This window comes from Neolamprologus multifasciatus, chromosome 23 (genome assembly GCF_963576455.1).
Source record: "Neolamprologus multifasciatus chromosome 23, fNeoMul1.2, whole genome shotgun sequence".
NCBI classification, from domain to species: Eukaryota; Metazoa; Chordata; class Actinopteri; order Cichliformes; family Cichlidae; genus Neolamprologus; species Neolamprologus multifasciatus.
In genome coordinates, this window is record NC_140460.1 from 715,183 (window position 1) to 736,324 (window position 21,142).

General features: G+C 46.8%; 1 protein-coding gene across 4 annotated transcripts in view; it reads right to left on the reverse strand.

Moving 5' to 3' along the window:
- Positions 1-21,142, reverse strand: part of fbn3 (fibrillin 3) — a 77,423-nt gene that overhangs the window by 17,869 nt on the left and 38,412 nt on the right. For all 4 annotated transcript variants that reach the window (XM_085152893.1, XM_085152889.1, XM_085152892.1 and 1 more), the window contains 31 exons: positions 18,690-18,815; positions 14,923-15,075; positions 12,448-12,666; positions 12,228-12,371; positions 11,938-12,057; positions 11,713-11,838; positions 11,513-11,635; positions 10,073-10,348; positions 9,912-9,965; positions 9,706-9,831; positions 8,175-8,300; positions 7,947-8,066; positions 6,322-6,459; positions 6,173-6,223; positions 5,959-6,084; positions 5,652-5,879; positions 5,455-5,580; positions 5,244-5,372; positions 5,014-5,139; positions 4,771-4,896; positions 3,701-3,823; positions 3,500-3,625; positions 3,162-3,287; positions 2,227-2,349; positions 1,988-2,110; positions 1,787-1,912; positions 1,588-1,710; positions 1,381-1,503; positions 1,103-1,264; positions 951-1,019; positions 743-868 (listed from right to left, as the gene is read on the reverse strand). In XM_085152893.1, coding sequence (XP_085009019.1) covers positions 743-868; positions 951-1,019; positions 1,103-1,264; positions 1,381-1,503; positions 1,588-1,710; positions 1,787-1,912; positions 1,988-2,110; positions 2,227-2,349; positions 3,162-3,287; positions 3,500-3,625; positions 3,701-3,823; positions 4,771-4,896; positions 5,014-5,139; positions 5,244-5,372; positions 5,455-5,580; positions 5,652-5,879; positions 5,959-6,084; positions 6,173-6,223; positions 6,322-6,459; positions 7,947-8,066; positions 8,175-8,300; positions 9,706-9,831; positions 9,912-9,965; positions 10,073-10,348; positions 11,513-11,635; positions 11,713-11,838; positions 11,938-12,057; positions 12,228-12,371; positions 12,448-12,666; positions 14,923-15,075; positions 18,690-18,815 — 4,113 coding nt within the window. The remainder of the gene's footprint in view (positions 1-742; positions 869-950; positions 1,020-1,102; positions 1,265-1,380; positions 1,504-1,587; positions 1,711-1,786; positions 1,913-1,987; positions 2,111-2,226; positions 2,350-3,161; positions 3,288-3,499; positions 3,626-3,700; positions 3,824-4,770; positions 4,897-5,013; positions 5,140-5,243; positions 5,373-5,454; positions 5,581-5,651; positions 5,880-5,958; positions 6,085-6,172; positions 6,224-6,321; positions 6,460-7,946; positions 8,067-8,174; positions 8,301-9,705; positions 9,832-9,911; positions 9,966-10,072; positions 10,349-11,512; positions 11,636-11,712; positions 11,839-11,937; positions 12,058-12,227; positions 12,372-12,447; positions 12,667-14,922; positions 15,076-18,689; positions 18,816-21,142) is intronic.

Sequence of the window (21,142 nt, forward strand, 5' to 3'; positions counted from 1 at the left end):
ATTTTCCGTTTTCGTTTTAAAAAATAATCCCGTCCACACGGGATTCAATTCAATAAAATTGAATTGAATTGAACACGTAAAGACAGAAATGAAGGAAAACGCTGCTAGGAACATGCCAAAGCAGCAGGTGGCGCTATATTCCTAACCGTGCAGAAATGTTGGCCAATCAGAAGTCTAGAAGCCTCGGTGGGAAAAAGTAAACAAAGCTGGGGCATAGAAGCAGAACCGAGTCGTCTGTGTGGAGGGACAGTAAATGTGTGTGTATATGTAAGCATTTAAACGCTGTAGAGACAATTAACAGTAACAGTATTGTAGAAATTCATTTCACCGAAACAATAACGTGGCGCACAGTGTGACGTCAAAAAAGGCGCACACCTTTGACGCTGCGTTTTCTGCGTTTTCTCCGTTTTTCTCGTCCACACGTAAACGCAAAAACAGAGTTTTAGAAAATATCCATCCTGGCCGGAGTTTTTAGAAATCTCCGTTTTCAGTGACCAAAAACGCCGTTTACGTGTGGACGAAAGGTGCAAACGCATAGAAAAATCTGCGTTTTCAAAAATACCCGGGTACGTGTGGACGTAGCCTTATTTCCATTCTTAAACTGCAGTTTCTCATTGGTTTGTTTTCAGAGCAGCTGAGGTTATCTGTGCATGTTTCCTTGGTTACAGCAGACGCACACCCTGGTGTAGCTCTGACAGGAAGTGTCTGTAACGAGCAGCGAAACAGGATGTTCAGCTCTCACCTTCACAGATGCGAGTCTCTTCGTTGAGGTAGTACCCTGGTGGACACTCACACTGGAAACTGCCAAATGTGTTGACACAGTTTCCACCCTGGCAGAGGCCTGGAAGCTCCTGGCACTCGTCAATATCTGGAGAGGAATTCGCTTTGTTACGTCCGTCAGTGACACCAACGCGTCGTCTTTAAACACGGGACAGAAAACAACGTTTTACCCTCCAGGATGACAGTGATGGGGTTGGGTCGGAAACCTTCTCCTCCCGGACACAGCGTCTTATAGTCGGCTGCAGACGAGACAGAGACACGTGCAGGTTTGCATTTGGAGATAAAGACTGTAAATAAATGAAGCGAGTGGGTCTGTGCATACTGGAGTTGAGCAGGGGGCAAAGTTCACAGGGGTTTCCCCACGCGACCCCCTCTGAGCAGCAGCAGGAAGCTCGGGTCACACCCACTCCGATCTCTGCGCTGCAGGAGATTCCTCCATCGCCGCGGGCGAGGACATCCAGGAAGCAGTTCCCAACACGGGTGTCTGAAACGGCAGAGCGGCGGCGAGTCCAAGAATGAAATGAGCAACATTTTGTGCGGCTTAAACTTCATGATGCTGTGTGACCCATCCACAGAACAAACTGCATGAGCGTGACTCACCCACGCAGCCCACTCCTGTGGGGTTCAGCTCAAAGTCAGGTGGACAGTTGCACAGGTAGCTTCCTGGTGTGTTCACGCACAGTCCATTGATGCAGTTAACAGGGTCCGCACACTCGTTGATGTCTGCGTCGACATGCAATCAGAAAACGTGTTCATATAAATGGAAAAAGCAGATGAAAGAAACCATTAAAGAGCTGGGACACAAACCAGTGCAGTTTCCTCCACTGCGGTCCAGCTCGTAGCCATCATCACACACGCAGCGGAACATCCCGGGAAGGTTCTGGCACGTTCCAAACACGCAGATGTTCTGGAAGTTGCACTCGTCGATGTCTGTGGGGAGGAGAGAAGTTTGGGTTTTTGTCTTTTTGACGACACCTGTTGGGAAACGAGTAAAGCGAGGCAGCACCTTGGCAGGCCTTGCTATCTTCTGTAGGAGTGAAGCCCATCTCGCACTCGCAGCGGTAGCCTCCCGGGGCGTTCAGACACTGGCCGTTCTCACACAGGTTCACGTTGTCTGCGCACTCGTCCATGTCTGCGAGAGATATGTTAAAAGCTTACTGTGCTGGACACGCGGTCGCTTTAATCGGGACGGCGCCGACAGCCTTACCGGAGCATGAAAAGCCATCTCCGTTGAAGCCCTCTTTGCAGGCGCACCTGTAGGATCCCGGCGTGTTGACGCAGTCTGCGTTGGGGTTGCAGTTGTGGTCTTCTGCAGCACATTCGTCTTCATCTGCAGGAGACAGAAGTGATTTAACGAGGTAATTGTGTTCCTTTTATGCTCTTTCGAACCCGATGCCTCCACATGAACTTCCCCGAGCGCATCCCAGCCGAGCAATACCCACTCACCCACGCATTTGATGCCATCGCCCACCCAGCCGTCTCGGCAGCGGCATTTGAAGCTTCCGGGAAGGTTGACGCAGGCGGCGTGCATGTCACAGTTATGGGATCCGATTTCACACTCGTCAACATCTGGAAACATTCAGAGTTCAGTTGAGCAAAGAACAGGAAAGAAGAAGCAGGCAGCACTAATAATTAGGGATGCAACGATACCAATTTTTTCAAACCGATACGATACCGATACTTGGATCTGAGTACTTGCCGATACAGAGTACAAAAAACGATACTTCTACCACACACACACACACACACACACAAATGCAATGAATTGGAAGACAGGTTTTATTTTATTCCCTGTCGATAAAAAATAAAATCTTAATAAAAATGACCACAAAAAAATTTCAAGTGAAAAATAAGCACTTCTGTTAAATTATTGCAGAGTCTCCACATTGTAATTTAACAAAATATCACTGAACTATTGGCACTGTCTCGAGCTTTCAGAATAATAAATAAACACTTCTGTTTGGAATAAAATAAACTTTTAAATTGTTGCAGAGTGTCCATATTGTAAACAAACAAACAAAATAATTATTATAAAATAAATAATAAATAAAATAATAATTGGCCCCCTAGTGGCCAATCTAAAAAACTACAACAGAAATGACAAGCCACCCTCTGATTAATGAAATAAGTTGGTATCGGTTAACTTTTACGAGTATGAGTACACACACATTTTACAGTATCGATACCCAATACCAGTATCGGTGCATCCCTACTAATAATGTTGGTTTCTTCGGGTGAAATTCTCCTTTATTGAAGGAAAGGACCGCTCTGACCAGGTCTTCACTTTGAATGAATAATTTCTAAACTCTGGACTCTCGTATGCATGAACGAGCTGACTCAGAGAGTCCCGACAGAAGCGCTCAGCTCGGCCTCTGGTGTACCTGTGCAGCCCGTCGATCCCTTCTTGACAAAGTATCCCATCTGACAGTGACAGATGAAGGAGCCTTTGGTGTTCTCACAGTCACCATGGAGACAGATGTTTGGGTTCAGATCGCACTCGTTCACGTCTGCGATGGACAGATGAAGATTATACATGAATGTTCTCACCGTGGAGATTAGAGTGACACAGAACGAGAGTGACAGTGGAAGTCCCACAGACGCTGGGCAGCTCATCTATATTTATAAACACGTCAGAGGCTGAATGAATAAATGAAGGCGGCAGACGAAAAAGACAAAATCACAAAAGAGATGAAGACGCCAGCGTTGGCTTCGCACTCACCGATACAGGTCCTCATATCCATGGAGGCCATGAATCCATCGAAACACAAGCAGCGATAGTCTCCGGGAATGTTGCTGCACTGGCCTCCGTCGCAGATGTCCGGAGTCTCCTCACACTCGTCGATATCTGACAGCACAGGCAGACGTTCAGTCGTCACACGCAGCGACGCAGTAACATTTCTCCTTCATGCTGTCTTCTTACCTGCACAGGTCCTGAGGTCAGGCATCAGTGCATACCCCTCGCTGCAGCTGCACTCGTAGCTGCCCTCTGAGTTGGTACAGTGGGTCTCGCAGCCTCCGTTCATGATGGTGCACTCGTCGATATCTGCAATGAGAGGTCGCAGCGATGAATGAAAACACATCGTCTGTGTTATTCGGGCGTTTCTAAGTGATTAAAGTTCATGTTCTGTCATAGTTTTATTTTATGTTTTCAGTTCTGTTATCTTCTGATGTGGAGCTTTGCTTCCTCTAGTTCTCTTCGTTCCCTTTAGCACAGCGGTCTCCAACCTTTTTTGTGCCACGGACAACAATATTTTCACGGACCGGCCTTTAAGGTGTCGCGGATAAATACAACAAAATAAAACTAGTACCGGTACCGAAAAAAAGAAGATTTATTCCTAACACACGTGAAAAGACCCAGGAAAACTGAGTAAACGATAAAAACGATAACAAAATAACGCTGAAAACCGATAAAAACCCTGAAAACTATACATTTCACACCTGAGCCTCAACTCTCGCGGCCCGGGACCAAACGACTCACGGACCGGTACCGGTCCGAGGCCCGGGGGTTGGGGGCTGCTGCTTTAGCATTCCCATTCTCTTCCAGCAGTCCCATCTTTGTGCAAGTCCTCCTGTTCAGCTTCCTGTTTTATTTTGGTAAGTGTGTTGTGAGCTGAGTGTCGCTTCCTGTCGTTTGGTTTGTTGTCTGCAGCTGTTCCCACCTGTTGCCTCATTACTCATGTTACTCATGTTTCTGTCCTGCAGGATAATCACTAAAGCTTGTCTCGGTTATTTCTCTGCTGCATCCGCGCCACAGATAACTGCACCCAAATGATCGCACAGCCTTAAACAGTCTGGTTCTTATGTGAACTTCTCTACTCTAGCTGAAGACTCGCAGCACTTCTTCTTCTTCTCTGGTGTACAGACGGGAGGATCAGCCGGGGAACGAACTCCACCCTCCTGATCAGTAGATGCCCTGCTCAACCTCCTGAGCTCCCATCATCGTTGCTGCTTTGCTTTCACACCCTCCAGTCTGACTTTAGCTCTACTCACCAACGCAGCCCTGTCGGTCCGGTGTGGCCTGGTAACCGGTGTCACAGGAGCACTGGTACGTTCCCATCATGTTGACGCACTGGCCGTTCTTGCACAAGTTGTCGCTCAGCTGGCACTCGTTCACATCTGAACCAACAACAAAGTGCAGAGACTTTAAAATGACACAAAACTGTTTTTGGTTAATTATTAACGAGTCTCAGGAGGATGCATGAATGCACGGCACTGGCGGCGTGACGTGTGCACCTTCACAGGCCGATCCATCCACGCTGAGCGTGTGTCCGGGGGGACATTCACACTCGTAGCTCCCTTCTGTGTTCAGGCAGGTTCCTCCTTGACAAAGCAGAGGGTTTCTCTCACACTCATCGACGTCTGTGAGGCGATAAAGACAGCAGGACACAGAGAAATGTAAAAGCTAAATATCGACGTCGCTTTCAGTGCGGCGTCTCAAAACTCTGAGCGCGGTTCATCCGTACCCATGCAGTTCTTCATCATCATGAAGCCACTCTCGTAGCCCTCAAAGCATTCGCACTCGAAGCTGCCGGGCGTGTTGACACATGCGCCGTGACCGCACAGGTCGGGAGAGATTCGGCACTCGTCGATATCTGAAACACAAACACAGAACGAGTGCTCGCTGTGTGCTCGTTACAGGAGGACGTCGCGCTTAGCTGCGCCCATCGTTCACACCTGTGCAGTTCCTCTCGTCGGACGTGAGAGCGAATCCGTTGTTGCACCGACACCGGAAGCTGCCGATGGTGTTTCTGCAGGTGCCGTAGGTGCAGAGACCACGGAAAACCTTACACTCGTTCACATCTGAAAACAAACAGATGACGTGAAGCAACAGAACGTATGGAAGCTGTGAAGGTCAGGAAGTGGAGAAGGACCTTTGTAGAAGGGTCTGCCCGTCAGGATGTCTCCTCTGTTGGCAAAGCCGTGTCCTCGGGGACAGACGGCTCTGTACTCAGGTGAGCCCTGTTTGGGACACTCCTCGCAGTCGACACCCCAGGCAGCCCCCACCGAACAGCAGCACATGTCCAGGCGGTATCTCCCTGGCACCGGCTCGCCACACTCATCCTCGTGCCACTTCAGGTAGCACTGCTCACTGCGCATGTCTAGAAATTTTAAATGAAAGTCATTTGTCCCCGAACGTTGGAAGAAAGGATGGCGTCTGCTTTCACTGCAGCCTCTTACCCACGCAGGTGCGCCCGGAGCTGTCCAAGGTCAGGCCTTCGGCGCACTCGCAGCGGAACGAGCCCTGGGTGTTCACGCAGCGGCCATTTTTGCATACTCCGGGGAACACCTCGCACTCGTTAATGTCTGCATTTGGAGAATCAGAGAAATATTTTGAAGCAATCTGCAGGTACACAGGAAGTGATTATTCCACAAAGTTCTCAGATGTTCTCACCTTCACAGACGAGGCCCTTCATACGAGCAAATCCTCGGGAACAAGCAGTGTCTGAGAACCACGAGAAATCAAGATGCAATAGTTTGGTTTATATTTGATTTAATAAACTGCCACACGTGTGTGATGAACACATCTATGAGTCTACGGACCGATCTCGCAGGGTTCACACGGGCTGCCCCACGCAGCTCCCAGCGTGGAGCAGCACTCGGACTTCAGCGTGGCTCCGTTGATGTTGACTTCGCAGCGGTTGTCCTGAATCGTGAGCCAGCAGGTGCTCTTCATGCTGTCTGCAGAGCCAAAGAGCAACAGCGTGAGTGAAGTGACAGCTTTGCTCTAACAGCACACGGTGACGCTTTGAGTTCATTACTTCAGATTTAGGAGACAGATTCATATTCTAGTTTCAGACTTTTAGTATTTTGTACATCTGATTTTGTTATTCCCACTTCCTGCTTCCTGTTCCCTTTGGTGTCCAGCCTGCTCCCATGTTGGGAATCGTTTTAATAAATGTGAGACGCCCTGCGATGAGTTGAAAGATGAACTTCCCTGCACTCTCTGTTTTTGTGTCTCGTCCCAGTATTTTTATTGTCTGCTCGTGTCTCGGTTGTTTCCTGTTTTATTTTGATAGTCTCCTGCCTCGTGTGCTTTATGTTTTGTTTCGGGAACAGGTCACAGCTGTGTTCCCTCGTTTTCCTCTGTGTGCACATGTCTGCGTCTCTGTGTGAGTCGTTGTGTTTGCCTCTAAAGTTCTTTCGTTTGGATTTCCAGTTACATGTGTTGTGTTGTTTTGTTGTGAGGCGTCTGCAGCAAAGCTGAGTCTGTCGAGCCGTTTGGGCCTTTTCCTTCCTGCCTCACAGCTGAATAATAAAACCTTTTCATCCTCCACGGGACGGAAGATGAACTTGTTATTCGTTCCTGCATCACTTTGTGTGTCCCTCCCGTCACCACGCCCTCCCCTCCCTGCACGCTCTGTTTTTGTGTCTCGTCCCAGTATTTTTATTGTCTGCTCGTGTCTCGGTTGTTTCCTGTTTTATTTTGATAGTCTCCTGCTTCGTGTGCTTTATGTTTTGTTTCGCTTTCCTTGTCTCAAAACGAGGGAACAGGTCACAGCTGTGTTCCCTCATTTTCCTCTGTGTGCACATGTCTGCGTCTCTGTGTGAGTCGTTGTGTTTGCCTCTAAAGTTCTTTCGTTTGGATTTCCAGTTACATGTGTTGTGTTGTTTTGTTGTGAGGCGTCTGCAGCTCGGAGTTTTACTCTGAGTCTGTTGAGCCGTTTGGGCTGAATAATAAAACCTTTTCATCCTCCACGGGACGGGCTCCCAACATAGCAAGTTGACCTCAGCCAGAGGAACCAGAGACGAGCTAACCGGCTCATGTACTATGCATGAGTATTCATTCAATGACTCATTCACCCTCCCAGCTGTAGTGATGTAGCTTCTTCAGACAGATTTCCAAAACAAATAAAACCTCTTAAAAATCGTCATTTTAAATCTGTGGCAGGTTTCTCTGAGGTAAAGCAGAGAATCAAGCATGCAAGCATTTATCTGAAAAGTCTTTTTGTGTGTTGCTGTGTCTGTGAGGCCATCTGAGGATGATAATCCTCCTGGATCGCTCCTGAAAACCTCAGCGTTTGTTTACAAAAGCGGAGAGCGGGCGTGGACTAAAATCACTCGAAGGAAAAGATGTTATTGGTGTAATTGTCTCACACAAGCTGTGTCTTGGACCCCGCAGTGCTTCCTTAATTTGCACTGACCATTGAGGAGGAGCAGCATCTTACCCACGCAGATGGTGTTGGTGGAGTCCAGCTTGCTGCCGTGGGTGCACTCGCAGTGGAAAGAGCCGGCCACGTTACGACACACGCCGTTGATGCACGGGCTGGACTCACACTCGTTGATGTCTGAAACACAGGCGAGCACACAGCTGAGGTCAGAGCTGATTCACCATCGTTGTTTGACACACACAACCTTTTGTTATCGTGTGTGTGTGTGTGTGTGTGTGCGCTCACCTTCACAGGTCTCTGACTCCGGCTTGAAAACAAACCCTTTAGGACAGAAGCACGTGTAGGAGCCCGGAGTGTTTCTGCACTGGCCGTTGTCACAGAGCAGACGGTTCACCAGACACTCGTTGATGTCTGCCAGAAAGAGGAAACAGAGCTGTTTGGTCACTGCGTCAAAACAGGAATAATGCAAAGAAACAAACATGCAAACCATCAGAACCTGTAATGTTTACTCTCTGATAGGGATGGGTACCGGTATCTGGTGCAATGATGGCACCAGTTCTGACATAAACGGTAGTAACCAGACCGAAAAGCAGCCACATTTCGGTGCTTTTTTTTTTCCTGAGCTGTGATACACTTTAGATTCTAGCCAATCATTTTAAGTTTCCGAGGATAGTAGGCGGGTCCAGGTACGTACGTTCTTTTAGAGCAGAGCTACAGATTAAAAATGCCCAAGGTGAAGCGGTCAAAGTCTGGCTGTACTTCACAGCAAAAGATGCAAACTCAGCAGCTGCAACAAGTGCTTTAAGCTGATACTGTGATACTGTCAAAGGAGGTAACACCTCAAATCTGATGAAACACCTGGCGACGCATAGCGTTTTTTAAAAGACGAGAAATGCGCCGTATTTGATAGCTTGCTGCGAGACCTCACACCGAGCACATCTACTGCGGGTGTGGTGCCTGTTATCGACCCGGAGTTAGCAACATCCCCCAAAAACCCGAAGAGGAGAGTCCTGGCCCCTAGCCCTGCCAGTGTAGCAGAAATGATGAGGATGATGATGCAGCAGCAGCCGTTCTTCTCTGCGTGAGTAGCTTAATGTTGTTCGTGTGTAATTTACGTTGAGTAGGCTAACCACGTTATTACATTAATGCATGTAAGGTGAACTAGCAAACACCATCATAGCTACATGCAGCTGTCTTCTTGTTTGATGGCAGATACTCCCTTCACCCTGGACAAAAAGGCTAAAATGACCAAAGAAAAAGTGGAAAACAGCTAAACATGAGAGGTTTTTGGACAAAGTTTGTGTTTTTTCCATTGTTTAAGCTGCTTCCAGCCAAGAGTGATACCATATATGCCCCATAGCTGCAGAAAAGGCTAACATTGTTATCTTTTTACAAAAAAACAGCTGAACATGAGAGGTTTTTGGATAAAGTTTGTGTTCTCCATTCTTTAAGCACCGGTTTGAGCACCGTTTAAGCACCGGCACCGTTTCAAAAGTACCGGTTTGGCACCGGTATCGGATAAACCTAAACGATACCCATCCCTACTCTCTGACATGTACCAGCTGAGCTAACGTGAGCTGCTCTCGCTCTGGCCTGTCAGTGTCGTAGAGAACAACAGCTTATATCCGACACATTCATGTTTGTGCAGAGATTTAAGCTGTTCAGTTATTTCTTTTTTGACATTTTCATGTATCTAACAGCTGAAACTGCGAAAGTAGAAACGTTGTGTTCAAAAATGAGTTTCTATACGCTGCTGCTCCTCTCGGCTCACCGAAAGCACAGCTAACTTTGAAAAGCACAGCACAGACCGACTCACCAACACAGTTCTTGCCACTGGTGTCAGACTCGTAGCCGGCGTTGCAGATGCAACGGTAGCTTCCCCTCAGGTTCTCACAGATGCCGTTCTGGCAGATGTCCGGGTCCAAGGCGCACTCATTGATATCTGGGAAACATCATATTTTATTCAGATGATGCTGAAGATTTTTTAACAACACTGTGGTTACTTTCAAACGTCCTGCTCACCCCTGCCATCAGCTGTGATGCCGATGCCACTGCTGCACACGGCCTGGAACTCAGCTGGGCAGAAAGGATGTGATGAAAATTAGATTTGAGCTGAATGTTCGGCTGCGAGCAACGTTATCATTTAGACCATAACTGCTAATCAAGCGTAAGATGAACCAAACCTGAGTTTCTGGCAGGGCAAGGCTGGCAAGGCTCCCCAAAGCCATGTTCCGGATTGGCACAGCAGCACTCCGACTTGGTCACTGCGCCTGGGAACGGGCGCGAGCACGTGCCCATCTTGATGGCGCCGTAGCAGGTGGTCCGCATGTGTGTGTCCACGCACACTCGACCATCCACGTCGACAGCCAGGCCCGGCGGGCACTCGCAGCGGAAGGAGCCCTCAGAGTTGATGCAGCGGCCGTTCATGCAAATGCCGGGTGTCTGACACTCATCGATATCTGGCAGAGAGACGGTGCATCACATCGGCTCAGTTTGTCATACAAGACTACAACAACCAGAATTACAACCGGTTTCCTGCAGAATGATTTGTTTGCATCACTCTCTCACAGCTACTTCAAATGTTCTTTTCGTGCATGCAGAGTTATTTTGTCCTGCTGTATACGGCGATGAAAAAAGAATAAAAAGTGTTGGTTTAGTTTGATGTTTGGGACTGAAGATGAAAATCTTGTTGTTGGTGATAAATTTGTAATAAACTCTCAGAGTCTGCAGGTACATGAAGACAGAACGAGGCCACACGAGTTTAGATGATCTGGTTTAGCCGTGTTTTGGCCGTGCGAGCGCTCGCTGTGCTACGGTACGATCAGTGTTGCCAACTCCTCAGTAAGGAAAATCGCTATTGGCTGTCCTAAAAGTCGCTAGAAGTCGCTAAATGACGTCATCACCTAATTTGCATAATTGGTTATGCTAATGTAATTGTAACCTACGCTGCTGGAGAGAGAAATAACATCGTGGACGAGACATAAAGTGAGTAAAAAACGTCTTAAATGCATTTAGAATTTATTTAGAACTACAAATTAAATTTCTTTTAGCAATTATTGTTTTTTTAATGTCACAATTCCAACCCTGCTCCTTTACCCGGGCTTGGACCGGCAAAAGTGACCCGAAATAGGCACTCTGGTGGAGTTACTTTGTGTGTGTGTGTTTATAAGTAGTTTTAAACCTTGTGATCCACAAAAACAGCATAAGAGTAAAAGAAGAACTGACTGCGTTACAGCACCCGCTGCTTGTTGGGAGTAAAAGCGATATGCGCTTTCACGTCTTTTTTTAGCGACTTTAGTAAAAAAGTCGCTAGGGGGTCTGAAAACTCGCTAAATGTTGGCAACACTGGGTACAATCGTCACGGGAATGGCGGCTCCTCTTGAATGCTGAAGACAAAATCTCTCGACAGATATTCAGAAATTCATCAATCTTTCTTTTTCTGGGCTCTGCATGAAAGCATTTTGGGGGAAGCCTCAAATACTCTGACTACTGAAGCAAAACTTCAAAAGGTCAACGGAGAATCTGCAGAATTTCAAACAACACCAAATCTGTCATCGCCGTTTCGAAGCAGAACGTCTTTGGCAGACTGTTAGTCTGCGTTTGTACTTAATAAACCGACATACCGGTGCAGTAGCGCCCGCTGGGTGCAAGTGCAAAGCCTGGCTTGCAGATGCACTTGAAGCTGCCGTCCTCGTTGATGCACATGCCGTTCAGACACATGTTGGTGGTGGCGCATTCGTCGTGATCTAGAGCGGACGAGAGGAAACGTTCATGGAGCTGCTGGCTTATGTGAGCTTCAGCCTTCTCTGCTTTTGCTCCTTACCAATGCAGTTCTTTCCATCAGGCGTGAGCTCAAAGCCAGCATTACAGATGCACTGAAAGCTTCCTTCAGTGTTGACGCAGCGCCCATTGCGACACATCACTCCGTTCACAATACACTCATCGATATCTTAAAAAAGAAAGACGGCTCCTTCAATGCTCTCTGAAAGTAAAAAACCTGAAAGGAAAACACAGATTTTCTGATATGACTCTGTTTTCACAGACATACCAATGCAGGCCTGTTTGGTGGGGGTTCCCTGATACCCCTCGTGGCACTTGCAGTGGTACGATCCATCTGTGTTGACACAGTCTCCATTGACACATGGATTACTCACACATTCATCCACATCTGGAGCGGGAAAATAAGATAAGAAAGGTCAGAATACACGAACACCACGCTTCACATTTCAGACCCACGTTTGAATCGAGTTCCTTAGACTGGCAGAAGATGGCAGTGCAGTGCACGCAGTTAACTGCGGCGCTGCATGGACCCTCCACAGCATGCAGCGTGTTTCTTACCAATGCACTCCCCGCGAACATCCTGTTTATAGCCCATGTTGCACTCGCAGCGGTAGCTGGTCGGCGTTGGGATGCAGCGTCCGTTCAGACACAGGTTGGTGAAGTGTTTGCACACGTCCACCGTTTCATTCACAGTAACGGTGCCTGAGAAGACAAAAAGCCGTGAAGCAGACATCATCTACATCTCAGTTAGAAGAATCAGATGCACAGAGGGACAGACTTATGTGCTGCACGCTTCCTCCGTTGTTCCCAAACGTTCCTCCTCCGTTGTTCCCAAATGTTCCTCCCCCGTTGTTCCCAAACGTTCCTCCTCCGTTGCCGATCCCTCCGTTACCGTTGCCGTTGGGGAACTTGAATCCATAGGGGTAGTGTCCATTGTGGTGTTGAGAGAAACCGTGTACTTGAGGGACGCCCACAATACACAGACGCCTGAACTCATCTACCAGAGAAGCAGAGCACAGATCAGCTGTTTGATTCAGAGAGCCAAGAAAAACCATTTACGTGGATTATTACAGCGATGTGGACTGAAAGGCCTCGACTGCTTAACCCTTTAAGACCATAGAACCAAGTCCGCCAGAGCTGATATTATATGTTTACCTGCTGTGGAGCCATTTTTGGGAGCATTTCAAGTTGCTATACATCAATACAAACATTATAGCCTAAATTTTAATAATATGTCTGCATTAAGTGCATAGTAATTACATAAATTGCAAAAAAGTGCAATAAACTACAAAAAAATTGAAAATGGTTTTTGTTTTTTTAACATATATTTCTAGTTAGAGAAATTTAAGAGGCTTATCCCTCAAAACTGTAAATACAAAAAAGTTGCACAAAATAGTTTCCCACCACAGGAAATTTATTTTGAGTGCCTTCATAGTTTTATTTTTGAAATACACCAATTTTTATACACTGCAGGAAAAACGAAAATAAATATTATGATGCAAATCTGCAAAAAAGCAGCATCTGCATCAAAATAAACTATTTCCAGCAGCAATATGAGTCCTAAGCATCCCAGAAACCACACAGAAAGTCAGAAAGTCAAACATAACTTTTAAAAACACCAGTATAGGCTCATGAGGTCCTGATGGTAAAAAACTACATTTCCGCAAAATGACGTCACTTCCGGTTTCGGGCAGGTCATGGCGGACATGCAAAAGTTCGTGCTGATGGACGTAGGAAGTGTTACGAACAGCTGATCGGATCGGCAAAGCGTGTTTCTGGAATATTATGTTTTTGTTGCTTCAAGTGCTTTTTATGCAGTTTTTGCACAACTATATGTGGAAGGAAACTGTGACCGAGGACAAGCTGATGGCATAAGATGTAAGTACAACTCCTCCGGTTTCATATGCAAAAAAATTATTGTGCTAGCTCACGTGGTTGCAGAGCTACCGGGATTTAAAAATAGTTACGCAAAACAGAGCGTGCTGCTCTGACCGGCTTTAAAGGGTTAAAGCTGCTGAGTGGATCCACCTGAAATATCCGCTTCCTTCAGCTGCAGTGAGGCCAGCGAGTAAAACCTGACCGAGTAATATGATGAAAACGACACGCACATAATAGACATGCAGCTGTGTATGCACACGTGCTTTTTAGCAGTTAACGTGGACAAATGTTAACCTCTTAGTTTGGGAAGTCCCGATAAATCAAAACACACGAGCCGAAGTTTTCGGGGGAAGAGAGCGAGCACTCTGTAAAGAGTCTGGGTCTCATCTCATGCAGCTGGAGCAGGGGATGATGGGTAATTATCTCCACATAAGTACTTTCCATGCTTCTTTGTTCATGACATCATGCTCATCAGTGGATGATGCCCTCACCTTTGTGTCAGAGCTGCAACACAAACTCAAAACAGCCTCACGCTTGTTTAGTGTGACTGTGCTGCAGGTGCTGGATGGTTTCTCCTTATTTTAATCTCACATGTATCTCACAGAATGAGCCAACATGTATTTGTTATTATCAGCTTCTCCTAAAAACTCTCTAAGAAGCGTTGCTAACAGAGCCTCCAGCTTCCAGAGCCTCCAGCTTCCAGACCACAGCTCCCAGTTTGGGAGAAGGACGCCATCTCTACCTTTAAGATGAGGCTTTTTTAAAGCTTAGTCAGAGCTGGAGCCGTCATGCTGCAACAGGCGGCTGCTGGGGGATTCCCATGATGCACTGGGTGTTTCTTTATCAGTCTTTGTGTTTACGCAGCTCTCTGCATTTAATCAGTAGTTATTATTATTGTCTGGATCCACAGCGTGTCCTTTGTCCTGTCTCCTCACACCCAACCAGTCACAGCGATTCTGTTTCAATTCAACTTTATTGATACAGCACCAAATCACATCAACAGTCGCCTCAAGGCGCTTTCTATTGTAAAGTAGACCCTACAACAACACATACAGAGAAAAACCCAACAACCATATGAGCAAGCGCTTTGGCGACAGTGGGGAGGAAGAAACCTCTGGTAGAACCAGGCTCAGGAAGGAGCTCAGGCCCCGCCCCTCCCTGAGCCTGGGTCTCTTCCTGTTTAAAGGGAGGTTTTCCTTCCCACCCTTGACAAGTGCTTGTTTGTAGTCATTTGATTGTGATTCTCTCCATTCTTGTAAAACCTTTTCCTCACAACACGAAGCACCTCGAGGTGACTGTGTTGTGTCTATATGAATACAAATGAGCTGAACTAAAACATGAGAGACGTGTCCTCTTTGCTGTCACATATACTCACCAGAGCCTCTGACGGGACACATCTCAGGGATCTGCCCTAGAGCCCAGCATCGTCCCGTCTCACAGCAGCACTGCATCTTGGTGTACTGACCGGTCAGATCTGCAGCGCAGCGACCGTTTGCCAGAGCAGAGAAACAAGTTCCCGCTCGCTGATCTGCAGAAAGAGACAACAACAGCAACAACTTAAAGACTTCATGCAAACAGGACAGCAAAACAAAGCTTTGGCCGCTGAGTTACGATTGTGCTGCCCTCTGTGTGGTGCCTGGGAGGAAGTTTCTTTATAGGTTAGCAGTGGGAAAGGTTGCCTGGGCTTTCAACTAACAGCAGGCATCTGAAGGGCCTCCAAAAAAGAGGTCTTATTTGTTACAGTCGGCCAGGTCAAGGTCAATGGGGCAGGATGGGGGCGGGGCTTCAATGAGCGTATGTAAGGAGGTGACTGAGGGGGAAACAAAAACCAAAGGTCGGGAAAAAATCAGGGCAAAGTGTCATTTTTAAGGAGATGTTTAAGAAAAGGAAAGGGAGCAGGGTGGGGGTCAGGGGGTGAGGGAGGATGCAGGTCGATTAACTCACTAATGAGCCAGCAGTCTGCAATTAATCGGTTCCATGTGGCGCCGTTCTTGCCAATTAGAAAGAACATGCGGTGCTGCGTCTGCGAGCACACATACAGCACGCAGGCTCATGGTTACAGCAGCACTGACGTTTACCTTATATATGCTTTTCCACACAGTGCACGCAACCAGCTCCACAAACTATAAGATCCAGAAGGCGGAGCTTCAGGCACGGTGGAGGAGAAAGGGAGCGGGGAGGTGCTGATGAGGATGGTGATGACTTCGATTGGATCCAGATGTTGGTTTGCTCACTAGTGTTGCTCCAGTGCACGAGCATGTGCTTTCATTTGGGAGGTGTTTTTACAGACTGACTGACTGGACAGGTCTTCTTTTCTCGTCCAAACTCTCACCGTGTGACGGCGCATTAGGCTCTGATTACTGTCAGCGGCCCCAACAGGTCCCAGCGGTGCATCACAGCACAGAGCATCCAACAGAGACGAGAACAAACGTGCTGCTTCTAAAACACGAGCGCGAGCGAGCAGGAGGCTCTGTAAAAGGATTCACTCCTGTGAGTTTACTCTAACCACAAAAACCAAAGAGATCATGTGTGGAGCCGAGAGTCCAGCAGTCACAACAAGCTTGTCTTTTGTTTTTAAGCCCAGTTTTGATTGGTTGAAGTTTACTGATCTCCTCTTGGTTTCCTCTCAATCGAGCCTTTCCAAGGATGCACAGGAGCAAGACCAACATCAAACCGCAACCCACAGAAGTAAGGCTCAGGATGTGGATGTCAGAGGGATGGAGGGAGGAGGATGGGAGTGTGAGGATATTCCACTGTAACTGTTCCACTTATAGATAAAAGGAGCACCGCTCCAGAGTAAATCACGGAGCTGAGGGAGCGAGCTGTGGTGCGAGCTGTGGTGCGAGCCATGCTTCAGGCAGAAGAAGGACGGTGAGAGAGTAATGTCTTACTTTAGGGGAAAGGAGAATAACGGGGCTCAAAGTGAGAAAGAGAGAGAAATGGCCTCGTATGAAGACAAACAGATGGAGAACGACTGAATTGGGTGACTGGAGCACTGAGTCAGTGTAATGCAAACATACCACAGACACGTGCACGACCCCTTTTTCATGTACTCTCACACTCCTGCCGGAGCGACGAACACGCTGACCGAGCTAAAGAAACCACATTTCTCTCTGAGTGATGGAGGCCGAAGCACACGTATCGATTAGCTTTGGAAACGTGCAGGACGCACATTTCACTTCTCAGTCCTGACTTTAGAGGCCACAGCTTTGATGCTCAACAATCCCCTACATGACTGCGAGCTCTCTACCTGTGACATCAGCCCGCGCTCTGTGTATGCGCTGATGCACACATCTGCACACATCTGCACACATCTGCACATCTGCACACATCTGCACGAGGCTCTTCTTGACATTTTCACACAAAGCTCCACTTTTTCCAAAACAAAGTCAGCGAGCCAAATACCTTCCACGGATGATGGATGACATATGTGAAACTAGGAAATAACTTAAATATAGGAATGTTACATTTAAGAAAGCTCGATGGAAGCAAAGAGGCTGCTTTTCCCTCTGATGTTTGAAATTGTCAGACAGGCTGACGGTGAGTCGTCCGCTTTGGAGCAACAGGACATATTAATGCCTGCTGCGTTTCACTGTAGCTCCATATGGGGGGGGGGGGGGGGGGGGTTGTAGGGGAGTGCATATGGGAAAGCAGCAGAAAACGTGACTATATTAACTTTGTACTCGCTCATATTTAATCATGAAAGTGCCCCAGTTTGCAGTTTTGTCACATCATCACCAGTGTTGGTCAAGTTACTTGAAAAAAGTAATCAGTAACTAATTACTGATTACTTCCCCAAAAAAGTAATCCCATTACTTTACTGATTACTTATTTTCAAAAGTAATTAATTACTTAGTTACTTTTTAAAAACACGATTTACAGCCTGAATAGGTGATAAAGTGATAGATCTTTCAGCCCAATTCTACTTTTTCTGCATAATCATCATACAAAATGTAATCAAATGGAAAAGTCTCTTTTTAAAACTTGTTTTATTCGTTTTAATCTTTTAACTTTATGCATCAAGCAAACATTTAATTATCTGCAACATTCTCTGACTGGAAGAAATTAGTTTAACATTTAAACCTATTTTCTGCACATTCCAGCACATAAAATAAAATATTTTTTGTGTTTACACTCAGTCTTTCAAATAGATGCAAGTAAAACACAGCAGAAAATAAATAAAGTCAAAGACTAGCGGTCCTGTTGCTCTATTTTCACCTGTAAAGCAGGAGTGGGGTAGGCGGAGGGTTACCCTGGTGCAGGTGTGCAGCGGTCAGTGGAAGAATCCGCGAGTTTCTCTGTGAGTTTCCCATTACGTCGTAGCTACTCGGTGCTTGTTTGGAAGTTTAGGGGTTTTTTCGCTGTAAAAAGAAGTTTTCTTCCCACGCACAACGGACACTAATGTTTTTGTCACTTTTTATGGAATCAAACTCAAAGTAAGGTCAGTACTTCCACGCTTTAAACGCTGCACGCTCATACTCTCTCTGCACTCGATATATGATCCATTGTTGATCTGCACACAGCTGTTGTCACGAACGTCGCACTCGCTTACGTCACTGTCATGAGACATTCTCGCAAAAAAATCACGGTTTTAGTAACGCAGTAACGCAGCGTTCCTACGGGAAAGTAACGGTAATCTAATTACTGTTTTTGCAATAGTAATCCCTTACTTTACTCGTTAATTAGTTATGCGTTACTGCCCAACTCTGATCATCACACACTGATTCTTAACATGATGTTGCATAGAGAGGCCACTTTCACAGGTAAATCATATTACGAGGCTCATAAGTCTTATGAGAATAAAATATCAACTGTTTGCATTTTTGCTCATCCTCGTCCAGACGGTCTCCGTTAACACTCCAGAGTCTGACTCGACATGTCAGTTTGTTACTGTGTGTGTGAGTCACAGGGATGCTAACATTAGAGCAGACTAATGCTGTCAAGGACAAATAATGTGTGTAAGTTTGTTTTCCCGCACATGGCGACCACAGGCCGCTCGATTCACCAGAACTCCACTCACAGGAAGCGGCGAAGGAGGGAGGGAGGTTACCAGCCAGATGTGGAGCTCTTAGCGAGCCAGGGGGCGAGGAAGTGCACAACTGTCAGAGAAAGAAACGTCGAAACTGTTTATGTGTGACTCACCCACACATCTGGAGCCATCTGTGCTGGAGATGTAGCCTCGCGGGCAGGTGCAGACGTAGCTGCCGGCGGTGTTGGTGCATTCTCCTCCGTCACACACGCCGGGAACCGTGCTGCATTCGTCGACGTCTGAAAGAGGCCGTTACATCATAAATACCTCGGTTCATCTGATCGTGCAGCACATCTGCTGATGTTCACATGTTCGGTTCTTTGTTAGGATGCAGTAGCACGCTGCAGTAAAAGTTTATTACACTGGAGCGAGAGTTTCTCCCTCGGGGGAAACTGAAGCAAACCAAATGGATCTGCAGCCTGACAAAGTGGAATGACTTCACTTCTGGTTTGTTCTGTTCTGGCTAAAACTCGAGCTCATCAGCCAAACGTGTAAATAGCAGGAGCAATCGCACAGTAAACCACACGGCTCGGAGAAGGACCAATGCGTCAAGGTAACATCAAAACAACCAATCAGATTACAAAATATCAAACAAACAGAAGAAACTAAGAACAACAATCACAGGCTGGGAACACAGAACCTTTTCATGCACGTCTCCTTCGCTCTTACATTCAGTGTCGTGGCCATGGTTAAGCAGAAAGAGCTGTTGGTGGACAGCCTGCACTGCCACCCGAGCCTCCAGCCTGGCTGCCAGTAAGTGTGTGAAATAAGCAAAGAGAATAAATTCATGTATTATTCTGTGAGAGAGTCCTTGTTGCTCCATGATGAGGGAGCCCAAAGTTTTATGGTGTGTTACGCTTATTTATCCATATATGTAATCACTGCGCCAACGCTCGCTATAATTACAGCATCAGCTCGTGCAGTAATGCACAAGTGAGTGTGCTGAATGCGATCAGCTAGAAAAGTGTTTGTCTTTGCAGGTGTGAAGCGTGTAACTTAAATCCCCTTTGTCTCTCTGTGCCTGCGTCTCAGTGTGCAGCTACAGGCCGTCCTCCCCCCGCTGACAGCAGAGGCAGGAGGCCGAGGTGAGGCTGTAAAAGCCCTGGCAAATAAAGCTTACGTCAGCAACAGCAAGCCAGACATGACTCCACGCAGAAACAGCGCTTCAGGGACTGCCTGTGTGTGTGACAGGAAACGTGTGTCACCTGAATAAATGTCTGCGAACAGCCATCGAGACATGTGCACGACTGTGTGCACGACTGTGTGTGCACGACTGTGTGCACGACTGTGTGTCCGTGAGAAAAACTCCCACAGACATGTAGATAAGCTGGAGAGTGATATTCATTTTTTAATCTAATCGCGACTTTTATATGTGAAAACCAGAGTAAATGCATGTGAATCTGAGGGCAACAGTGAGTCTCTGTGCAGTGATTATGTCTCCCAACTGTTCAGCGTTTCTTTGTTCAGCACTAACAGCTGGTTTTGAGCCAAAGCCTTTCCACCGTATTTATGGAAGAAAAATGAAAGGCGAGGCAGAAACAGGGTACGGAGGGTAAAGAGCCGACCGAGCTCAACAACAGGTGTCCCGGTGGGTTCAGGTACTGTGTGGCACCCACGACATCTTAACCGCTCCAAACACGACTCCTCTAACAATGAAAGCTCTCATTGTGGCCGCTTGTTCGATAAAAGCCGCTCCCACAGGATCTGGTCTGATTGTGAGGGAGATTTCACTAAACACGGGTTTCCTGCGAATCCGCGACGTACACGCCACAATAGGGCTGGGCGATATGACCCAAAATTCATATCTCGATATTTTTTACCTGGACGGCGATATAAGATATATATCTCGATATATTTTTTTAAAGCCATAAAGTAAGAACAAAAAGAGAGTTCTTAGTCAAAGCTGTGTCCCAGATGTCACACAGGCACTTTTATTAACATAGAGCGTAGATGTACAAAAATTTACTCAAAAATAAATTATCAGCATTTATTAAATAATAATGCTCCATAAATAAAAGAAAACAATGTTGTTTTTGTGCATAACAAAAAGCTCACAATTGTGCAGTCAAAATGTAAACTAACAGACGATGAGCATAATAACAAAGACAGATTTCACAGCTGCTCTGTTCCCAAGTTCTACTGCGTGACTGACAGCCTTGAGTTTGAAATCCTCGTCGTAACCACGTCTCTTAACAGGTGCCATTTATGGTCCTTATACACAGTAGGGTAATATTACGTTGAAGCACAGTACGTATCACTCCGCGAGGCTCCTCGGTAGCCGTAATGCTCTGACAATCCATCAACCGGTGCAGCACCGTAGCTTACCAAAGTCGTACTAAAACATTTTTTGACAGATTGCTGAGCGCTGTGTACCACATAAAATCGGTTCGCGGCCATCAAGCACAACCAGAATTCATACATAAGGCGCGCTGTCAGCTTTTGAGAAAATGAAAGGATTTTAGGCTGTGCAGCGCCTCTGGGCTGCATGGCGTTAGCGTGGTTAGCTCGTTAGCGTGGTTAGCTAGCTAACACATTGATGGCGTCCAGCCCCACACACGGGGCGATG